This window comes from Homarus americanus, unplaced genomic scaffold (assembly GCF_018991925.1).
Source record: "Homarus americanus isolate GMGI-L3 unplaced genomic scaffold, GMGI_Hamer_2.0 scaffold74, whole genome shotgun sequence".
NCBI lineage: Eukaryota > Metazoa > Arthropoda > Malacostraca > Decapoda > Nephropidae > Homarus > Homarus americanus.
The window spans coordinates 1,654,142-1,675,469 of record NW_024716951.1 but is presented as its reverse complement, the minus strand read 5'-3'; the positions used below and the strand labels follow the sequence as shown (position 1 = coordinate 1,675,469).

Sequence of the window (21,328 nt, the reverse complement as noted above, 5' to 3'; positions counted from 1 at the left end):
TGTTTTTTTTGTTTTTTATTGTGATGGATTTTAATTTTATTTTTATTTTTATTATTGATTTACGGGATTTTTTTGTGTGTGATAAAACATCAACTAGATTCTTGTTGTTACTTTTGTTTATTGTTTATGTCGTGAGTTGATTTTGTTTATACATATTTTGTGTTTTTGTGAGCCTGTGTGTGTGTGTGTGTGTGTGTGTGTGTGTGTATACGAGTGCGTGTGCGTATCCAGATTTTAATAATATATTCATTTTAACTTTTAGAATAACTCTGTATATGAATAAATTTCCCCCCTGGTGGTGGTAACACTAACCTATATACAAACAAGTTACCAATTATTGATCTAAAGCCACTGGTCCGTATGAACGTCTTAGGGGCGCCACCTACGTCAACAAACTGTGTCAACAAACATCTGCCCTCCCCCCCCCTGCTGAAATCTCTCCCCTTGACTGAAAATTACGACAGGACGCTGAAATACATGATAAACACCTCTGTTGCTCTACTGAAACATAATGTGATTCAGTGAAGTAACATTAATCTCTCTTCTATCCAACACCAGTACCGGAAGACAGAAGAGTTTAGATAGCAATTCTCACGTCTGTCCGGTTGTTGGTTTAACACTGTCCTTCGTAGTATAAACATGGTTAGCATTTTTTCTGAAGATAAAATGACTCGACTCAACAGGACAGCGAATAGCCAACTCAAGACACTCGAGATGAGAGAAAAGAAGGAAGAGAGAGAGACAGAGAGACAGAGATAAGTAGACATTAGACATTAGATAAACACAAACATTAAATTTTGGTTGACATTAAGCGAAATTTCTTCATCCATTACTTCTAATGAAATTTACCACCAGTGAATTTTCTTATCCTCGTCTTTAACAAAAAATCACATTTTTTGTTTTTATAAATCCGAATTTACATTTTTTTAAATATTATCCAGGTTCTGTGTTTATAAGTGGAGTCGAAGGATACGAGACTAAAATAGTTTATAACAGCAAACGAAACTAACTAATCAAACCTAACTTAACCTCACCTACCTAACGAATCCAGGTTAGTTCAGTTAAATTAGGTTATTTTAATTTAGTTTTGGATAAATGTACTGATTAGGTTATGTTTGATTTATATAGATGCAATTTATTCACTTAATCCCAGTCTGATTTTATTTTAGACCCGTAGCCTCAAACCCTATCTATCGTACACACACACACACGGAAAACCCCTCCCGGAACCATTGAAAATTAGGATTAAAATTGCTCAAATATTCAACGCCCACTCCATTTTATATGTACAGAGAGAGAGAGAGAGAGAGAGAGAGAGAGATCTATCACCTCACCAAGGACCCCGGATGTCGCCTGACCCATGTCGACCTAATATGAATATACCAGTTCTATATGTAGGAATTCCCGCCAGACCTCCCATTTCTCTTCTTCCTTAAACAAAAATTATTCGATTTATTCTCGGTAATTTTCTCTCTCTCTCTCTCTCTCTCTCTCTCTCTAACATACACAAGAGCCTCAAGAACCTACTGTTAATGACTCATTGGAAATTACCAGAAAAACAGTTCGGGTTATATTAAAGAAAACTCTCCATTATGAACCGGTTTTAATGTCATAACTCGTTCAGCTGACCTGTTTCTCTAACTCTAGTTTACAATCTTTTAAAAACTATCTTAACGCTGTATCATTCACTTATTACTTGTTTTAAATTCGCTTGGCTTGTAACAATGCTTTGTTTTAAATTTAATATTACCGATAAAACCAGCCAGCGTTTTACAATGACAGGTTTAAGTTTTATTATCTTGTATAAACATTTGGTTTTGCCGTTTCTATTGAGGTCGGGTTTATTTTCTTTACAATTCCTTATAAGAAAATCGTGTCATAGAGCGAGGTTAGGCAATAGTGGTAATAGTTTATACATACAGACATACACCTGTTCACACCTGTTCACACCTGTCCATCTTCATACAGACAGATACACACACACACAAACACATAAACAAAAACCCAACAAATCCACACAAACAAACACAAACACCATCCATTCCCCACTAGTGATTTTTTTAACAATAACATACACCCCCACACCCCTCCCCTTCTACAGGTACACTCAGAACAGGTAAATCAATTAAATAACTCCTTAAGACAAAAAACCCTAACCAAGTACCTCCATTAATATGTATTATCTCATCTGCTTCATAAATTACTAAAGCATTATCGATTAAGAAAGATGAGGAAAAACTGATCGACTAACTTTCACTCTCAGTCAAACACAACAAAAACACTCCGAGCTGTTGCAAAATGTTGATGTCATTGCAAGGAAGGGGTTATGTAGGCTCTCAGGGGTTATGTAGGCTCTCAGGGGTTATGTAGGCTCTCAGGGGTTATGTAGGCTCTCAGGGGTTATGTAGGCTCTCAGGGGTTATGTAGGCTCTCAGGGGTTATGTAGGCTCTCAGGGGTTGGGTTGGCCTCAGGGGTTATGTAGGCCTCAGGGGTTATGTGTAGCCTCAGGGGTTATGTAGGCCTCAGGGTTATGTAGGCCTCAGGGGTTATGTAGGCCTCAGGGCTGGGTGTAGGCCTCTCAGGGGCTAGTGTAGGCCTCAGGGTTGGTGTGTAGGCCTCAGGGTTGGTGTAGGCTCAGGGTTATGTGTTGGCTCTCAGGGGCATGTAGGCCTCAGGGGTTGGTGTAGGCCTCAGGGTTATGTGAGGCCTCAGGGTTATGTTGGCTCTCAGGGTTATGTGTAGGCCTCAGGGTTATGTGTAGGCCTCAGGGGTTATGTAGGCCTCAGGGGTTATGTTGGCCTCAGGGTTAGTGTAGGCCTCAGGTGGGTGTAGGCCTCAGGGGTTGTAGGCCTCAGGGTGGTTGTGTAGGCCTCAGGGCTATGTAGGCCTCAGGGGCTGGTGTAGGCCTCAGGGGTTATGTAGGCCTCAGGCCTCAGGGGTTAGTGCTGGCTCAGGCTATGTTGGCCTCAGGGCTATGTAGGCCTCAGGGGTTGTAGGCCTCAGGAGCTATGTAGGCTCAGGGGTTGGTGTGAGGCTCTCAGGGTTATGTAGGCTCAGGGTTATGTAGGCCTCAGGGTATGTAGGCTCAGGGGTTGGTGTAGGCCTCAGGGGTTATGTGAGGCCCTCAGGGCTATGTAGGCCTCAGGGGATGTAGGCCTCAGGGGCTAGTGTAGGCTCCTCAGGGGTTATGTGTGGCCTCAGGGGTTGGTGTAGGCCTCAGGGTTGGTGTAGGCCTCAGGGTGTGTAGGCCTCAGGGTGTGTACCTCAGGGTATGTAGGCCTCAGGGGTTATGTAGGCCTCAGGGTTAGGTGTAGGCCTCAGGGGTGGTGTAGGCCTCAGGGGTTGTGTTGGCTCAGGGTTGTAGGCTCAGGGTTATGTAGGCTCAGGGGTTATGTAGGCTCTCAGGGGTTGGTGTAGGCCTCAGGGTTATGTAGGCTCAGGGGTATGTAGGCTCTCAGGGGTTATGTAGGCTCAGGGTTATGTAGGCTCAGTTATGTGAGGCTCAGGGCTAATGTTGTTGTTTTGTAGGTATGATAAGGAAGTGGAGGGATGGTAGGAGGGAAGGATGGGGAGGGAAGGAAGGGATGGTAGGGAGGAAGTGGAGGGATGGTAGAGGGAAGTGGGAGGGATGGTGGGGGGAAGGGAGGGATGGTGGGGAGGAGGGAGGGATGGTAGGAGGGAAGTGGAGGGATGGTAGGGAGGGAAGGGAGGGATGGTAGAGGGGAAGGGAGGGATGGTAGAGGGAAGGGAGGGATGGTAGGAGGGAAGTGGGGATGTAGGGAGGGAAGTGGAGGGATGGTAGGAGGGAAGTGGAGGGATGGTGGAGGGAAGTGAGGGATGGTAGGAGGGAAGGGAGGGATGGTAGGAGGGAAGTGGAGGGATGGTAGGAGGGAAGTGGGAGGGATGGTAGGAGGGAAGTGGAGGGATGGTAGGGAGGAAGGAAGGGAAGGAGGAAGTGGAGGATGGTAGGGAGGAAGTGGAGGGGATGGTAGGAGGGAAGTGGAGGGGATGGTAGGAGGGAAGGGAGGGATGGTAGGAGGGAAGTGGAGGGATGGTAGGAGGGAAGTGAGGGATGAGAGGGATGTGGAGGTGGTGGAGGAAGTGGAGGGATGGGAGGGAAGTGGAGGATGGTAGGGAAGGAAGGGAGGGATGGTAGGAAGGAAGTGGAGGGATGGTAGGGAGGGAAGTGGAGGGATGGTAGGGAGGGAAGTGGAGGGGATGGTAGAGGGAAGGAGTGGGATGGTAGGAGGGAAGTGGAGGGGATGGTAGGAAGGAAGTGAGGGATGGTAGAGGGAAGTGGAGGATGGTAGGAGGGAAGTGGAGGGATGGTAGGAGGGGGAGGGATGTAGGAAGGAAGTGGAGGGATAGGAGGGAAGTGGAGGGGATGTAGAGAAGGGAGGGATGGTAGAGTGAAGTGGGAGGGATGGTAGGAGGGAAGTGGAGGGGATGTAGGGAGGGGAAGTGAAGGGATGGTAGGAGGGAAGTGGAGGGATGGTAGGGAAGGAAGTGGAGGATGGTAGGAGGGAAGTGGGAGGGATGGTAGGAGGAAGTGGAGGGATGGTAGGGAAGGAAGTGGAGGATGTAGGAGGGAAGTGGAGGATGGTAGGAGGGAAGTGAAGGGATGGTAGAGGGAAGTGGAGGATGGTAGGGAGGGAAGTGGAGGGATGGTAGGAAGGAAGTGGAGGGACAGAGGGAAGTGGGAGGGATGGTGGAGGGAAGTGGAGGGATGGTAGGGAGGGAAGTGGGAGGGAAGGAAGGAGGGATGGTAGAGGGAGGAGGGATGGTAGGAGGGAAGTGGGAGGGATGGTAGGGAGGAAGTGGAGGGAGAGGGAGGGAAGGGAGGAGGGAGGGAAGGAGGGGATGTAGGGAAGGAGGGAGGGATGGTAGGAGGGAAGGGAGGGATGGTAGGAAGGAAGTGGAGGGATGGTAGGAGGAAGTGGAGGGATGGTAGGAGGGAAGTGGAGGATGGTAGGAGGGAAGTGGAGGGATGGTAGGGAAGGGAAGTGGAGGGATGGTAGGAGGAAGGAGGGATGGTAGGGAGGGAAGTGGGAGGGATGGTAGGGAAGGAAGTGGGAGGGATGGTAGGAGGGAAGTGGAGGGATGGTAGGAGGAAGTGGAGGATGGAGGAAGGAAGTGGAGGGATGGTAGGGAGGGAAGTGGAGGGATGGTGGAGGGAAGGAGGATGGTAGGAGGGAAGTGGAAGGATTGTAGAGGAAGTGGATATAGGAGGGAAGTGGAAGGATGGTAGGAGGGAAGTGGAGGGATAGTAGGAGGGAAGTGGAGGGATGGTAGGAGGGAAGTGGAGGGATGGTAGGAAGGAAGGGAGGGATGGTAGGAGGGAAGGGAGGGATGGTAGGGAAGGAAGTGGAGGGATGGTAGGGAGGGAGTGGGAGGATGGTAGGGAGGGAAGTGGAGGGATGAGGGAAGGAAGTGGAAGGATGGTAGGAGGGAAGGGAGGGAAGGAAGGAAGTGGAGGGATGGTAGGAGGGAAGTGGGAGGGATGGTAGGGAAGGGAAGTGGAGGGGATGGTAGGAGGGAAGTGGGAGGATGGTAGGGAAGGGGGAGGACGGTAGGAGGAAGTGGAGGGATGGTAGGAAGGAGGAGGAGGGAAGTGGAGGGATCATAGGAAGGAAGGAGGGTGGTAGGAAGGAAGGGAGGGATGGTAGAAGGAAGGAGGGGGAGAGGAGGGAAGGGAGGATGGTAGGGAGGGAAGGGAGGGATCATAGGGAAGGAAGGGAGGGGGGGAGGAGGGAAGGAGATGGTAGGAGGGAAGTGGGAGGGATGTAGGAGGGAAGTGGAGAGATGGTAGGAAGGAAGTGGAGGGATGGTAGGAAGGAAGTGGAGGGATGAAAGGAAGTGAGGGATGGTAGGAAGGAAGTGGAGGGATGGTAGGAGGGAAGTGGAGGGATGTAGAGGAGGGAAGTGGAGAGATGGTAGGAAAGAAGTGGAGGGATGGTAGGAGGGAAGGAAGGAGAGAGGAGGTGGGAGAAGGAGATGAAGGGGGAAGGACGGAGCGGAAGAAGGAAAGGAAGAGGGAGGAGAGAAAGAGAGAGAGAGAGAGAGAGAGAGAGAACGATAGTGATAAAACCAGAGTCTCAAACAGACAGACAGATAAAGTTTATATATTTCTTCTGTAACATACAATGGATCACACACACACACACACACACACACACACACACACACACACACAAGATGGTTAGCAACAGAGTAAGAAAAATGCTAACATTCTTCAACCACATCGCCTACAAGGCATCATCGACCAATCAAAATTCAAGAAGTGTTGCCATTGGTTCGTTGAACTTGGGTCATTCACTCAATGGGAATTTTAATTGGTTATCCTCTGCTCCTTCTCGCCAATTAGCAACAGCGGTGAAAATTACTGCTTTAGGGACAGTGTAGGTCAGTGTAGGACAGTGTAGGGCATTGAAGGGCAGTGTAGGACAGTGTAAGGTAGTGTAGGTCAGTGTAGGGCATTGTAGGACAGGGCAGTAAGGTGTAGGGACGTGTAGGTTGTAGGGGCATTAGGCACAGAGGCACAGGGGCAGGACAGGACAGTGTAAGGTAGTGTAGGTCAGTGTAGGCAGTGTAGGGCAGTAAGGTAGTGTAGGCTGTAGGACAGTGTAGGGCAGTGTAGGGCATTGTAGGGCATTGTAGGGCAGGTAAGGAGTGTAGGGACGTGGTGACAGTGTAAGGTAGTGTAGGTCAGTGTAGACAGTGTAGGGCATTGTAGGGCACAGAAAGGTGTAGGTCAGGTAAGGTAGTGTAGGTCAGTGTAGGACAGTGTAGGGCATTGTAGGGCAGTGTAGGCAGTGTAAGGTACAGACAGTGTGTGTAGGCACAGAGGGCAGTGTAGGGACGTGTAGGGACGTGTAGGACAGTGTACAGTAGGCAACAGAAAGGTGTAGGGTGTAAGGTAGTGTAGGTCAGTGTAGGACAGTAGGGCAGTGTAGGGCATTGTAGGGCATTGTAGGGACGTGTAGGTCAGTGTAAGGTAGTGTAGGTCAGTGTAGGGACAGTGTAGGGATTGAAGGCAGTGTAGGGCAGTGTAGGGACGTGTAGGACAATGTAGGTAGTGTAGGTCAGTGTAGGGGACAGTGTAGGGCATTGTAGGGCAGTGTAGGACAGTGTAGAGGACAGGTAAGGGTGAGACAGTGTAAGGTAGTGTAGGTCAGTGTAGGGGCATTGTAGGGCAGTGTAGGACAGTGTGTGGGCAGTGGTATTGTGGACAGTGTAAGGTAGTGTAGGTCAGTGTAGGACAGTGTAGGGCAGTGAAGGTGTAGACAGTGTAAGGTAGTGATGTGAGACAGAAGTATCAGAGAAAGGGTAGTGTAGTCAGTGTAGGACAGTGTAAGGTAGTGTAGGGAGTGTAGGACAGTGTAGGGCATTGTAGGACAGTGTAGGAGGAAAGTGTAAGGTAGTGTAATGTGAAGGCAACAGGGCAGGCAGTGTGGGTTGCAGTAACAGTGTATAGAGTAGTGTAGGACAGTGTAAGGTAGCAGGGGCATTGTAGGGCAGTGTAGGACAGTGTAAGGTAGTGTAGGACAGTGTAGGGCAGTGTAGGGCACAGGAACAGTGTAGGACAGTGTAGGACAGTGTAGGGCATTGTGGGGACAGTGTAGGACAGTGTAAGGTAGTGTGAGGACAGTGTAGACAGTGTGGTGATGTAGGACAGTAAGGTAGTGGTAATAGTGTAGGATGTAGGGCACATGGCAGTAGGACAGTGTAAGGCAGTAGGTCAGCAGGAGGCAGTGTAGGGCATTGTAGGCAGTGTAGGACAGTGTAAGTAGTGAGGTCAGTGTAGGACAGTGTAAGGTAGTGTAGGCAGTGTAGACAGTGGGGTCAGTGTAGGATGACAGTGTAGGGCAGTGTAGGTCAGTGTAGGACAGTAGTATACAGAAAGTGAGGACAGTGTAGGTAGTGTAGGTCAGTGTAGGACAGTGTAGACAGCAGGCGCACAGTGTAGGGCATTGTAGGGATTGTGCGTAGGACAGTGTAAGGTGAGTGTAGTGAAAGTGTAGGTCATGTGTAGGATCAGGTGAGGACAGTGTAGGGCATAATTGTAGGACAGTGTAGGACAGTGTAGGCATTGTAGGCAGCAGTGAGATTGCGTAGGGCAGCTGTAGGACAGTGTAGGGCAGTAAGGGTGAAAGTGTAGGCTCAGTGTAGGGCAGTGAGGTAAGGGCAGGGACAGTGTAGGACAGTGTGGGACAGTGTGGGACAGGTAAGGTAGTGTAAGGGCCTGTGTAGGACAGTGTAGACAGTGTAAGGTAGTGAGGTCAGTGTAGGGCATCAGGGCAGTGTAGGACAGTGTAGACATGTAAGGTAGTGTAGGACAGTGTAGGACAGTGTAGGGCAGTGTAGGACAGTGTAGGACAGTAGAAAGGCGTAGACAGTGTAGGACAAGTGTAGCAGTGTAGACAGTGTAGGCATTGGGGTGGGCAGTGTAGGCAGTGTAAGGGTGTAGGGCAGTGTAGGACAGTGTAAGGTAGTGTAGGACAGTGAGACAGTGTAGGGCAGTGTAGGGCAGTGTAGGGCAGTGTAAGGTAGTGTAGGTCAGTGTAGGACAGTGTAAGGTAGTGTAGGTCAGTGTAGGACAGTGTAAGGTAGTGTAGGTCAGTGTAAGGTGCAGTGTAGGGCAGTGCAGGACAGTGTAGGGCATCATGGCAGTGTAGGACAGTGTAAGGTAGTAGGTCAGTGTAGGACAGTGTAGGGCATCAGAGGACAGTGTAGGGCAGTGTAGTGTAGGCAGTGTAGGCCAGTGTAGGACAGTGTAGGACAGTGGGCAGTAGTGGTATCAGTGTAGGGCATTGTAAGGGAGACAGTGTAGACAGTGTAAGGTAGTGTAGGACAGTGTAGGACAGTGTAGGGCAGTGTAGGACAGTGTAGGGCAATACAGGCAGTGTAGGACAGTGTAAGGTAGTGTAGGTCAGTGTAGGACAGTGTAAGGTAGTGTGAGGGACTGGAAAGTGTAGGACAGTGTAAGGTGTGTAGTCAGAGAGCAGTGTAAGTAGTGTAGGTCAGTGTAGGACAGTGTATGTAGGTCAGTGTAGGACAGTGTGGGCGTAGTGTAGGTCAGTGTAAGGTAGTGTAGGGCAGTGTAGGACAGTGTAGGGCATTGAAGGGCAGTGTAGGACAGTGTAAGGTAGTGTGGTCAGTGTAGGACAGTGAGGGCATTGTAGGCAGTGTAGACAGTGTAAGGTAGTGTATCAGTGTAGGACAGTGTAGGGCATTAGGACGTGTAGGACAGTGTAAGGTAGTGTAGGTCAGTGTAGACAGTCTAGGGCATTGTAGGGTGTAGGACAGTGTAAGGTAGTGTAGGTCAGTGTAGACAGAAGCAGTGTAGGACAGTGTAAGGTAGTGTAGGTCAGTGTAGGACAGTGTAGGGCATTGTAGGGCAGTGTAGGACAGTGTAAGGTAGTGTAGACAGTGTAGGACAGTGTAAGGCAGTGTAGACAGGACAGTGTAGGTAGTGTAGGTCAGTGTAGACAGTGTAGACAGTGTAAGGACGTGTAGGACAGGTGAAGATGATGGTACAGGTGAGAAGAAAGGCTGAAAATAACTGTTTCACATATAGGTGCACCCCCCTCTCCTTCCCTCCTCCAGCGCTATCTTCCCTTCCAGCGCTACTCTCCCTCCAGCACCTCCAGCGCTACCTCCAGCGCTACCTCCAGCTCTACCCTCCTCCAGCTCTACCCTCCCTCCAGCTCACCTCCCTCCAGCTCTACCTCTCCAACGCTACCTCCTCCAGCGCTACCATCCTCCAGCTTACCTCTCCAGCGCTACCTCCTCCAGCTCTACCTCCTCCAGCTCTACCCTCCCTCCAGCTCTACCCTCCAGCGCCACCTCCAGCTCTACCTCCTCCAGCTACCCTCCTCCAGCTCTACCTCCAGCTCTACCCTCCCTCCAGCTCTACCTCCTCCAGCGCTACCTCCTCCCTCCAGCGCTACCTCCCTCCAGCGCTACCTCCTCCAGCTCTACCTCCCCTCCAGCGCTACCCTCCTCCAGCTCTACCCTCCCTCCAGCGCTACCTCCTCCAGCTCTACCCTCCTCCAGCTCTACCCTCCCTCCAGCGCTACCTCCTCCAGCGCTACCTCCTCCAGCTCTAACCTCCTCCAGCGCTACCTCCTCCAACGCTACCTCCCTCCAGCTCTACCTCCCCCAGTGTCCCCCTTCACAATCCACTTTAACGATCCCTTCTACTGGTCTTCCTCATCCTCTTGTTTTTATGCATCCTCTGTGACTGGTGTTTGCCCCCGCCTTACCTTGATCCCTGTGTTCGTTCTCTCTGTCTGTCTCCTGGGAACAGTTCAGAGAAGGTCTTCCACGAGTACCTGTTAAAGTGAGTGAGTGAAAATAAAAGATTTACTCACACTTGATCAGAAAGATTAGAGTACATTAACTTATAAAAGGTAAATAGTACAGGTAAGGTAATTAATATGTACTTCAGGTGATATACGAATGGGAATGTTGGTATGGTACTGCTAATTAAAGGTATTTGCCGAGACAGGTAGACAGGTAAATAGTGTGTGTGTGTGTGTGTGTGTGTGTGTGTGTGTGTGTGTGTAAATCAATGTTTAAATCCCTGAACTGAGGCCTGAGCAAGTTTTCTTTTTACACACACACACACACACAACTACACACACACACACAGAGCGGCATCATATCGAGTTTGACCCCTTGACCCTTGATCTGACCAGTCAAGCAAGGCCTGTTACGTGTTGTGTACCAGATAAAGGGAGTTAGTGGAGATTAATTATTTTAGTTTTTGGTGACCTCTGACCTACTAACCCTTTTCCTCTCCTTCATCCTTACTTCCTTCTCTTCTCCTTCTTTCTCATCTTCCTTCCCCTCCTCCTCTTCCCCTACCTTCCTTTCTTCCCTCTTCCCCATCATCCACTAAGCTAACCTTTCCTTACCTAACATAGTTAACTGAACCTAACCCAACTTGAACTAACCTTAACTGTCCTAACCCAACCTAAGGTAACCTAACTAACCCAAACTAACAAACCCTAACCAAAAATAACCAAATCTAACCTAATCTAACCTAAAATAACCTAACCTAACCAGGAACCAACCAAACGACCCTTCTACCCAGAGTTCCCACGGGTCGACAACTGTCCGTGTCAGTCATATTACCAAGCGCTCGTCCTTGGAAGGGGTGGGGGTGGGAGGGTCTGGGAGGAGGAGGGTCAGAGGTCAGTGGTCAGACCCGCCCATTTGGCACTTGGGGTTTTGCCCCAGCGAGGCCGTGGGTCACGTAGTGCAGGTGGTGACTCTGAGCCCCCCTTCCCCTCTCTTCTCTCTCATCTCTCTCTCCTTCTTCTCCCTCCTTCCCCTGTTGCCCGGTTACCTACTCATCTCCCCTCCCACCTCCCCCTAACACAACTACCCCTCCCCCCTCCCTCCCCTCCCCACCTCTAGTCTTGGGTAGAAGTTATTCGTCCAGTACCAGGGACCCCCCACACACACCTCGGCGCCTTCAGGTGACACACAAAGTTTACTGGTGGCGTGGTGAGTGATGCTGGGGCCTGGCGGCTGCTGATGTATGAAGACTTCTCTATTAGGGCAGAACACCAGCCCCGCCTACTGATATACGAGCTACGACTTGGGAATAATAATGTACACAAGAGTCCATGTTGCTACCACGGTGGAAAACGCCATATGCTCAAAGTTAAACAATGTACCACGAACAGCCCCTCTTTAATTTTTCAATGCTAAATAACTCAATTAAATTTATGTTAATCTCATCAAAAATACTATATAATCCTTAGTTTAGATTATATATGTATACGTAGTTTTACTTGGATTTTTTCCGAAAAGAAATAAAGATAGATTAGTTAGCGAGTCTTTATGTGGTAGTTTTTTAACATTAACTACCTTGCTTTGAAAACATAATTTATGTTTATCACAGAAAACGGATAGTGTCTAGGTCGTAAAATATTTGGGTAACTATTGTACATGACTACTGACGCTCGTTTCAGACCATTGTGTCGGCTTTTAAATTCTTCGACCCTCTTTTGTGTGTGCTAATGTATGGCTAAAAATACAAAATTATCTGTATTTTTGCATATAAATGAATACTTTTTTATACTTTTAAGAAGATTTAATAGGATATCTATGCCACGTCCGTACGATTGCATATAGGGTTAATGATATGCAACTTAAAACATGCAGTGAAAAGCAAAAGTTTAACCCCGCAGAAAGTAAGTTTAGTCTTTGTTCATCTGATCTGAGGGAGACTTGAAGCCCCTTCCTACCTCATTGTAGGTCAGCACGAGGCCATTAGTGTACAGAGGAGCTCATCTAGACTTTAATTGCCTCACAAACAACAAACACATATTGGTTACCAGAGATGGATTTAACTCAACCCGCACACCCACACACACATCACCCCACACCCACACACACTCCTCCTCCCCCCCTATATATCACAGGTCAGCGCCTTTAACGGGGTGTGGAGGATGAGGCCTGTACTTCCCTGACCTTGAACGGTGAAGTGTGGGAAGCCTGCATGAGAGGGTAAACAAGGTTCATTTTCTCAACTCTTATCCCTTTCTTTCCCCACCTTTTCTCCTACACTTCCCTATCCTTATCCCAACCCTCTCTTTCTCATTCCCCCCCACCTTTTCCTCACCCTCTTCCTCATTCCCCACCTTTCCCCAACCTTCTCTCCACCTTTTCCTCCTCACCCTCCTTCCCTAAGACGCGGGAAGAACAACTGAATTCCCTCTGTGTACATCCCAACACCCGGATTTTAGCGACATAACATTAACTTGTATTTTTTTCTCTCCATTCAGTAGAGGCTGTGAGGAGGTGTATATTTCAATAGTGTCAGGGGCTCTTTGTGTTGTGGTGGCACCGTATCCCTGTGAGAATATCACATCACCTGGAGCTATGATTAAGTACTTATGCTACGTATAGGACAGCTTTGTTTGGTTATTTTCGTCGTTTTTAACTTATTGTTTGTATACCTGTACATTGTTTGTATACCTAGACTGTATGTATATTGTTTGTAAGCTTGTTCTGTCTATACACATGCTAATTCAATGCTATCTCACTTTAACAACGACGTCCCTTAGGTTAGGTTACTTTAGGTAAAGACCATTCTCATATCACCAGTTAAACCTGAAAACTAATATATGTTAACAGTTGTAGTCGTGTGTATGTGCCCCAGTCCTTACAGTTAGGGGCGTGACTGTGCAATAACTGTCACTTTTGCTGTCTGACTGGCTTGAGAGGAGAGGACGGGGAGAAAGAAAGGAGGGAGGGAGGAGATGGGGAGGGAGAAGGGAAGAAAAGAGGAGGAGGGTAGAATAGGATTGGTCAAGAATAATAATGCGTTGTATGAAGGACACAATGACGATAGTTAGATGAAGCACTGTAAACAGATGACGCAACGATTATGACGTAACGATACAATACGTCACTTATACAAACATACAGACGTAAACAATTAAGGCGTCACTAAACTACCTTTCCATAAGACTTAATTGACGTCTGAAACATATGCAAATGAACCAGTAACTCCTTCGTGTCAGGTGAGTGTGAGATGATTGTACAGGACACCTCTCATCTACTCACTAATGCATGCAAGGAGAGTTACCTGTCTGCAATAGTAAGAGCCCTGTGCACTTAGACGCTGATAGAGAATGATTTATTGTGAAGGTCATGTGGGAGGGAGGGAGAGGGAAGGAGAGTGGGAGGGAAGGAGAGGAGAGGGAGAGGGAAGGAGAGAGAGTGGGAGGGAAGGAGAGAGAGAGTGGGAGGGAGGAGAGTAATAGGTAGAAGGTAAAATGATGGCGGCTATTTACGTCAGGTGGAGGGTGTGAAGGAGAGAGGGACTTGTGATGGATGGTGTAAAGGAAGTACTAATTTATTCTATTAATTAGTCAAAGTGTAATTCCTACTTAATCAACAAAAACAAATCCTCATTAATAATTAGTCTTAAATACTACACAAACGTTCCCTCTAAAAAATCCAGGAAAATCGACTTTCTTTTAACATCAATCTTTACATAATTGCCTTTGTTGATACTCTTGACGTCACACTACTAACGTCATTCCAATTGCACGAAATATTGAGTAAACGAAGGCCCTAAACTTATTTTTCCCACGAATTAATATTTAGGGTTTTTATGTATTAAATTTCCTTCTTATTGTTGTCTAAATTAAATTATCGAGTGTGAAAAGAAGATTTATATCGCGATTTAGTGTAAACTTGAATGCGAGAAAGTGGGAGAAGGAGAGTAACGGAAGCGACCATGACGATAAATATCAAGTCTATATTTAGATCTCCCTCTCAGCATCCCTCCTCTTTAAGACCCATATTTAGTTACAGTATGTTCTCTCCTCTTCATTCTACAGTTATTATTTATTTATTTTGGTGTTTAATCATTTAATTACCGCCGCTCTATCTACGTCTCCTATACAAATGTCTCTATCCACCATCATCATCCCAGGAGCCAAGCGGGCCATCCTCTCCTTCCTTCCCTCTCCCTCCTGCTGGTCACGCGAGTTCCTTCCTGGGTATTCCCGCGTCGCCTACACCTATCACTTATTGTTTTTTCTTCGTCTATATTTGCATTATTTACTTACCAAGAGAATTAAATACAATTTCAGACTTTGAATTATTGAATCTTATCAGTTTTTTTCTGTATTTTCTTTACTCACTGACGCTATCTATGTATGACTATTTGTAACTGTAACTAACTGTAACTATATATGTATTATACAAGTGTTTATGAGTATACGTATATAGTTAAAACCTGTATGGGCATATTATACTTTCGTTCGTGTTTTAAACCACACCTATAAACCAAATCTTCCTATGTAACTGTAACTACTGTAACTGGTTTAACTCTTACAGGAACACCGCTGTAACTGTGACCTTATTCTTACAGGTGTTGTGGACGGCGCTGAGCCTGGCACTGGGAGTAGAGGTTCAGGGAGATAATCAGAGGTTTGCCCTGCATCAAGTAAATAAACGTGCACCGCCGGTAGTGCGTATCCTCAGTGAGTGCCAGGTAGTGTTTACCTTCAGTGAGGTGCCAGAGTAGTGTTTACCTTCAGTGAGTGCCAAGGTAGTGTTACCTTCAGTGAGTGCCAGGTAGCGTTTACCTTCAGTGAGTGTCAGAGTAGTGTTTACCTTGTGAGTGCCAAGTAGTTTCTCCTCAGTGAGTGCCAGTAGTGTTTACCTTCAGTAGTGCCAAGTACTTCAGTAGTGCAGTAGTGTTTACCTTCAGTGAGTGCAAGTAGTGCCTATCTCAGTGAGTGCCAAGTAGTGTTTACCTTCAGTGAGTGCCAGAGTAGTGCCTATCCTCAGTGAGTGCCAGAGTAGCGTTTACCTTCAGTGAGTGCCAAGGAGTATACTATTTATACATAAGTAGACAATGAGGCGTAGAAAGGTAGATGAATATGTAGATAGTATGTAGCATATAAGTAGATGGAAGTAGATTAATATATTTCTGGTAGATAACTAGTTAGAAAGAGACAAAAATATTAGTATAACATAAAGTAGACGATTTAAGTGGTCAATGTAAATAGACAACCAGTAGCGAAGTAGAAATGAAGGTAGATAAGTAGATTGATTTTGTCTTGTGTTACAGGGAGAAGATAGAGCAGTTTATTGAGGACAACAAGGCTTTGATGAGAAGAATGTATGGCAGTTTCTTCGATAATCTGGACACACTACAACTACAGAGTACTGGCAGTATAGGACAGGTGAGTGCCACTGCCTTACCTGAGTGTCACTGCCTTACCTGAGTGTCACTGTCTTTCCTGGGTGTCACTACTTTACCTGGGTGTCACTGCCTTTCCTGGGTGTCACTGCCTTACCTGGGTGTCACTGCCTTACCTGGGTGTCACTGCTTTACCTGGGTGTCACTATCTTACCTGGGTGTCACTGCCTTACCTGAGTGTCACTGCCTTACCTGGGTGTCACTGCCTTACCTGAGTGTCACTGCCTTTCCTGGGTGTCACTGTCTTTCCTGGGTGTCACTATCTTACCTGGGTGTCACTGCCTTACCTGGGTGTCACCAAGCCTTACCCAAGTGTCACCATCTTACCTGGGTGTCACCGTCTTTACTCCAAAAGGTCTATCTTACCCGTGTTACTGTCTTACCTGGGTGTCATCATCACTGCCTTACCTGGGTGTCACTGCCTTACCTGAGTGTCACTGCCTTACCTGGGTGTCACTGCCTTACCTGGGTGTCACTGCCTTACCTGGGTGTCACTGCCTTACCTGAGTGTCACTATCTTACCTGAGTGTCACTGTCTTACCTAGAACACCACTACCTCTTCCCATCCGACCTCCCCCTCTTCCTCCCACACATCATCACCATCATCATCATCATCATCAGACCAAGAAACTCACCATAAACACAACACACTTCCCTCCCGCACTACAACTTATACACAGGATTTAAAACACTGCCCCCTCCCCTACCCCCAAAAAAGTATCTGAACACTTTAAATTAACTCTTGGTTCCACAGTTTCAGCGATCGCAAGGAGGAGGTGGAGGTGGAGGTGGAGGAGGTGGAGGAGGAGGTGGAGGAACAAGTAGCCGTCCTTTCAGCAGATCAGGACGCTCAGTTGACGCCTATGGGGATCAGATACCAGAGCTTAACACTGATTACCACCCTGATGACAGAAGGGGCGAGTCATACTTCAATCTGATCCGCAAGAAACGGCAATCTTTCCCCGATAATGCTAACGCTAATGCTGACAAGTAGGTGGTCGTATGTCTATCTGTCTGTCTATCTATCTGTCTGTCTGTCTATCTGTCTGTCTGTCTATGTCATTGTGTCTCCCTCTATGTTTTCGTTTATTTTTATATATATTTTTTTTTTTTTTTTTTTTTTTTCATTTATTCTCTTTCTTCTTTCCTACTCCATCTCCTCTTACTACTACTACTATCTGTCATACATACGTGTTAAAGAAACCGTAGGATATGTTAGTTAAGGCATAAAATTACCATAGAGTTATACCACACCAAGAATATATGTTAGCTAGACCTTTACTTTGACTTGTGATTTGATAATATATGAGTTTTCTACCCTCCCTCTCACCTACCTCCCTCCTCACCTCCTCCTCCCACCTACCTCCTCCCTCCACCTACCTCTCACCCACCTCCTCCTCACCTCCCTCCTCACCCACCTCCTCCTCACCTCCACCTCCTCCTCACCTCCTCCTCCACCTCCCTCTCACCTACCTTCCCTCCCTCTCACCTTCCCTCCCTCTCACCTTCCCTCCCTCTCACCTTCCCCTTCTCCTACAGAGTTGATTCCTGTGAGAGTAAGATGGAGATCGTTACTCCCTATTGGGCCACTAACTCTGCAGGCAAGACAAGAGCAGTGATTAATACGAACGAGTTCTCTCAAGCAATCCACCAGGAAGTGTGCGCGTGAGTATTACAGGTGGATGGATGAGTGGATGGACGAGTGGGTGGGTGTAGGTGGGTGGGTGGATATGGATGAGTGGGTGGGTGTAAGTGGGTGGGTGGATATGGATGAGTGGGTGGGTGTGGGTGGGTGTTTTTTTGGATGGGTTGGTGGGTGGATGAACGAATGGGTGGGTGGTTGGATGAATAAGTGGATGAATGTTAATATAGAACTAATTTAAATGAAGATAATTACATAATACAAAGATTTTAAAAATGTTAACTTTCTTACACATTCTTCTAATTAATTATTTCTCATTATATAACATTCATAAACATTATATAAGCATAAATACGTAACAGTAATATACGTACCTAAACAAAACCACATACTCAAACTCTTGAAATAATATGATCCGTTATAATCCGTTATAATCCGTTTTCTTTTTTAAATTCAAATTCAAACTGTTGTGGTAACGGACGTACATGATAACCGTCATAATAGGCGACCATATGTCATCAGCCCTCACCTACTGACTACCGGATGTTGGCTTTGAAGATTATTATGCTTAAGTCTATTTTGTGGACGTGTTCCTAACTCACCTCTGTGTGTGTGTGTGTGTGTGTGTGTGTGTGTGTGTATAAAGTTCATACGCTTATTATGTTGTCTATATATAACCTTATGTACTTAAACATTGTCATCATACACTATACAACCATACACTGTCATCATACACCATACAACCAAGGTTAATTGTCATCATACACTCATACAACCATACACTGTCATCATACACTCATACAACCATACACTGTCATCATACACTCATATAACCATACACTGTCATCATACACTCATACACTGTCATCATACACTCATACAACCATACACTGTCATCATACACTCATATAACCATACACTGTCATCATACACTCATACAACCATACACTGTCATCATACACTCATACAACCATACACTGTCATCATACACTCATACAACCATACACTGTCATCATACATTCATACAACCATACACTGTCATCATACACTCATACAACCATACACTGTCATCATACACTCATACAACCATACACTGTCATCATACACTCATACAACCATACACTGTCATCATACACTCATACAACCATACACTGTCATCATACACTCATACAACCATACACTGTCATCATACACTCATACAACCATACACTGTCATCATACACTCATACAACCATACACTGTCATCATACACTCATACAACCATACACTGTCATCATACAACCATACACTGTCATCATACACTCATACAACCATACACTGTCATCATACACTCATACACTGTCATCATACACTCATACAACCATACACTGTCATCATACACTCATACAACCATACACTGTCATCATACACTCATACACTGTCATCATACACTCATACAATCTCCCCCAACAGGAAACAGTCGACCAAGAGGTGTGGCGGCGACTGTATATGTGATCAGAAGTATAAGTGGCACCGCCTATTGGCTTACGACCCCGACAACGACTGCAGAGGCATCTTCATGGACTGGTTCCTGTTCCCATCCTGCTGTTCCTGCCGCTGTACTCCTCTCTAAGGCTGTCCTCTTGCTGTTCCTGCCGCTGTACTCCTCTCTACGGCGCCCTGCTGCTGTTTCTGTAGCTGTAATACAGTTTAAGGAGGTTTTTTTGCTGTTCTGAAGGCTGTTTTCTTGTCTCTAGCTGCTTCTGTTGCCCTTTTACTGTCTAATGCGGCTCTCTCTCTCTCTCTCTCTCTCTCTCTCAGCTTCAGTGGCCGATATTTTTCCTCTTCTCCTAATTTGTGTCCATTTTATTCCACTTCACTTCCGTTTTTTGTCCTTGTATTCATTCTTACTCCTTTTGTCATTGTCCCTATTCCTCTTTCCTTCGTTTTATCTCGTCTCTTGTCCTCTTGTCATTTCCCATATTCTTCCTTCCTTCTTTTTGTTCCAGATAAAGGCGTCCAATTCCTCTTACCTCCGTCTTTATTCTCATTATCCTTTTTTTGTCATTGAGTATTATTACAGAGACAGAAAAGGTTGCCAATTATTGTTTTGTTTTTTAATTTTATACACAACATGACTGTCCAGGGATCTTTAATATAAAGAGAATATATTGTGAATTTTGTTCCCTGGTATATAGTAAATAATTTGTTCTATGAGGAAATATATATTCTGGGTTTCAGTGAATGAATTAATTTGTGTCAGTTTCATCTATTTAAGTTAAATCATAAGTTAACGTAAAGTGAAAAAAAAAATATCAGTTCTCAATTATTTATTCATGTTTAAAAATATATTAATATTATCTATCTTTGCTTTGTGAGATTAAGCAACATATTGACTCAGACTCTTAGAGCAAATAGTTGTGAGGTAACTGATGTGATCTAACATTATTACCAACTTGTATTCCATGTTTATATTACGCGATGGTTATTTAATATACACAGAATTAATCATCAGGGACTTTTTTTTATTATATTTGTGTTTATAAATCTTTAAATTATCAAAGTAATTAACGATATTAAATGGATCCAGTTGATTGGCGGAGAAAAAAGTAATTAAAAGACACATGTGGTATACATTAGGTTGCTTGACATGGCAACACTGACAAAGGTGACTCCACCCTGACCAGATGTAAACATTATGACCAACAACTGAGGCTACGAACCTAAAACAAATATTTTTTCACATAAATTAAAAAAAAGAATTTGATTTACCATCCCCTCTTAACTTAGTGCTATAAATATGATATAGATAAGTCCTTACATATGATTTATGATAATTGAAATATATCTGAAATTAGACGAAATATACGGAAAAGTATTTGTTTTAGTTCTGGTCTTACTTGGAGTCGCCGAAGTCCCGCCACAAGCCAAGATAAACCCGTAGTTTATTTATTCATTTGTCTCTTTTTATAACTATATAAAACCACTAGAGGTCTTGGGTCTTGTACGCAGTATTTGGTCTCCTGTACAAGAACAAGACCACACATTAATTCAGCCTTATACAACAGAGACAATAATTCCATATTTTTTAATTAATTTCTGTTAACATATTATAGATATATGTATTAAAAAAATATATATAAAAAATACAACTAGATAGATTTTGTCTGTAAATTAGTTTAGGTTATTTAGATGTACATTTATTAAGAGTCCAGTAACACCATTTTTGACCAGTAAGATGTTTTGTATATAAGTTAAATACACTTTTGAGTTTATTCCTGAAAATATCTTAATTTTCTTGACCAATAAAGGGCATTCATTTTGTCTTACGAGCGTTTAATTATTTGTTCCTTTTTCTCTTATATGGTGAAAAAATAACGTATGACAGTTGTTATTGACGGTAAACTGGACAGCAGCTATAACTATAACAAGACACCGTACCACCTATCCACACCTATCCATCATGTCAACTCCTATCCACTCCTATCCACCATAACCACACTGTCCACCCTATCCACACCTATCAACTCCTATCCACTCCTATCCCCCATAACCACACTGTCCACTCTATCCACACCTATCCACCCTATTCACCATGTCAACTCCTATCCACTCCTATCCACCATAACCACACTGTCCACCCTATCCACACCTATCCACCCTATCCACCATGTCAACTCCTATCCACTCCTATCCACACCTATCCACCCTATCCACACCAATCCACACCTATCCACCACCTTTAATAAGACCAATTAGCCTCAATATATTACCAAATGAGTTAAGAATACCATGAGGTGAACAAAATGTGCTCTACGGAGGTGATGAAACACTGAACCCTTTAAGTGAACCAACGAAGCACCACATAAACCCAGGCCTTGAGGTGATGAAACACTGAACCCTTTAAGTGAACCAACGAAGCACCACATAAACCCAGGACTTGAGGTGATGAAACACTGAACCCTTT

The 21,328-nt window shown here is 45.5% G+C and overlaps 1 protein-coding gene across 1 annotated transcript in view; it reads left to right on the top strand.

Annotated features, from left to right (window-relative positions):
- LOC121858601 (protein spaetzle 3-like) overlaps positions 1-20,688 on the top strand; it is a 58,930-nt gene extending 38,242 nt beyond the window's left edge. The window contains 7 exon segments of the mRNA XM_042355109.1: positions 14,904-14,953; positions 14,955-14,985; positions 14,987-15,015; positions 15,609-15,723; positions 16,495-16,730; positions 17,280-17,405; positions 18,835-20,688. Coding sequence (XP_042211043.1) covers positions 14,904-14,953; positions 14,955-14,985; positions 14,987-15,015; positions 15,609-15,723; positions 16,495-16,730; positions 17,280-17,405; positions 18,835-18,994 — 747 coding nt within the window. The 3' untranslated portion in view covers positions 18,995-20,688.
- The last annotated feature ends 640 nt before the right edge of the window (positions 20,689-21,328 follow it).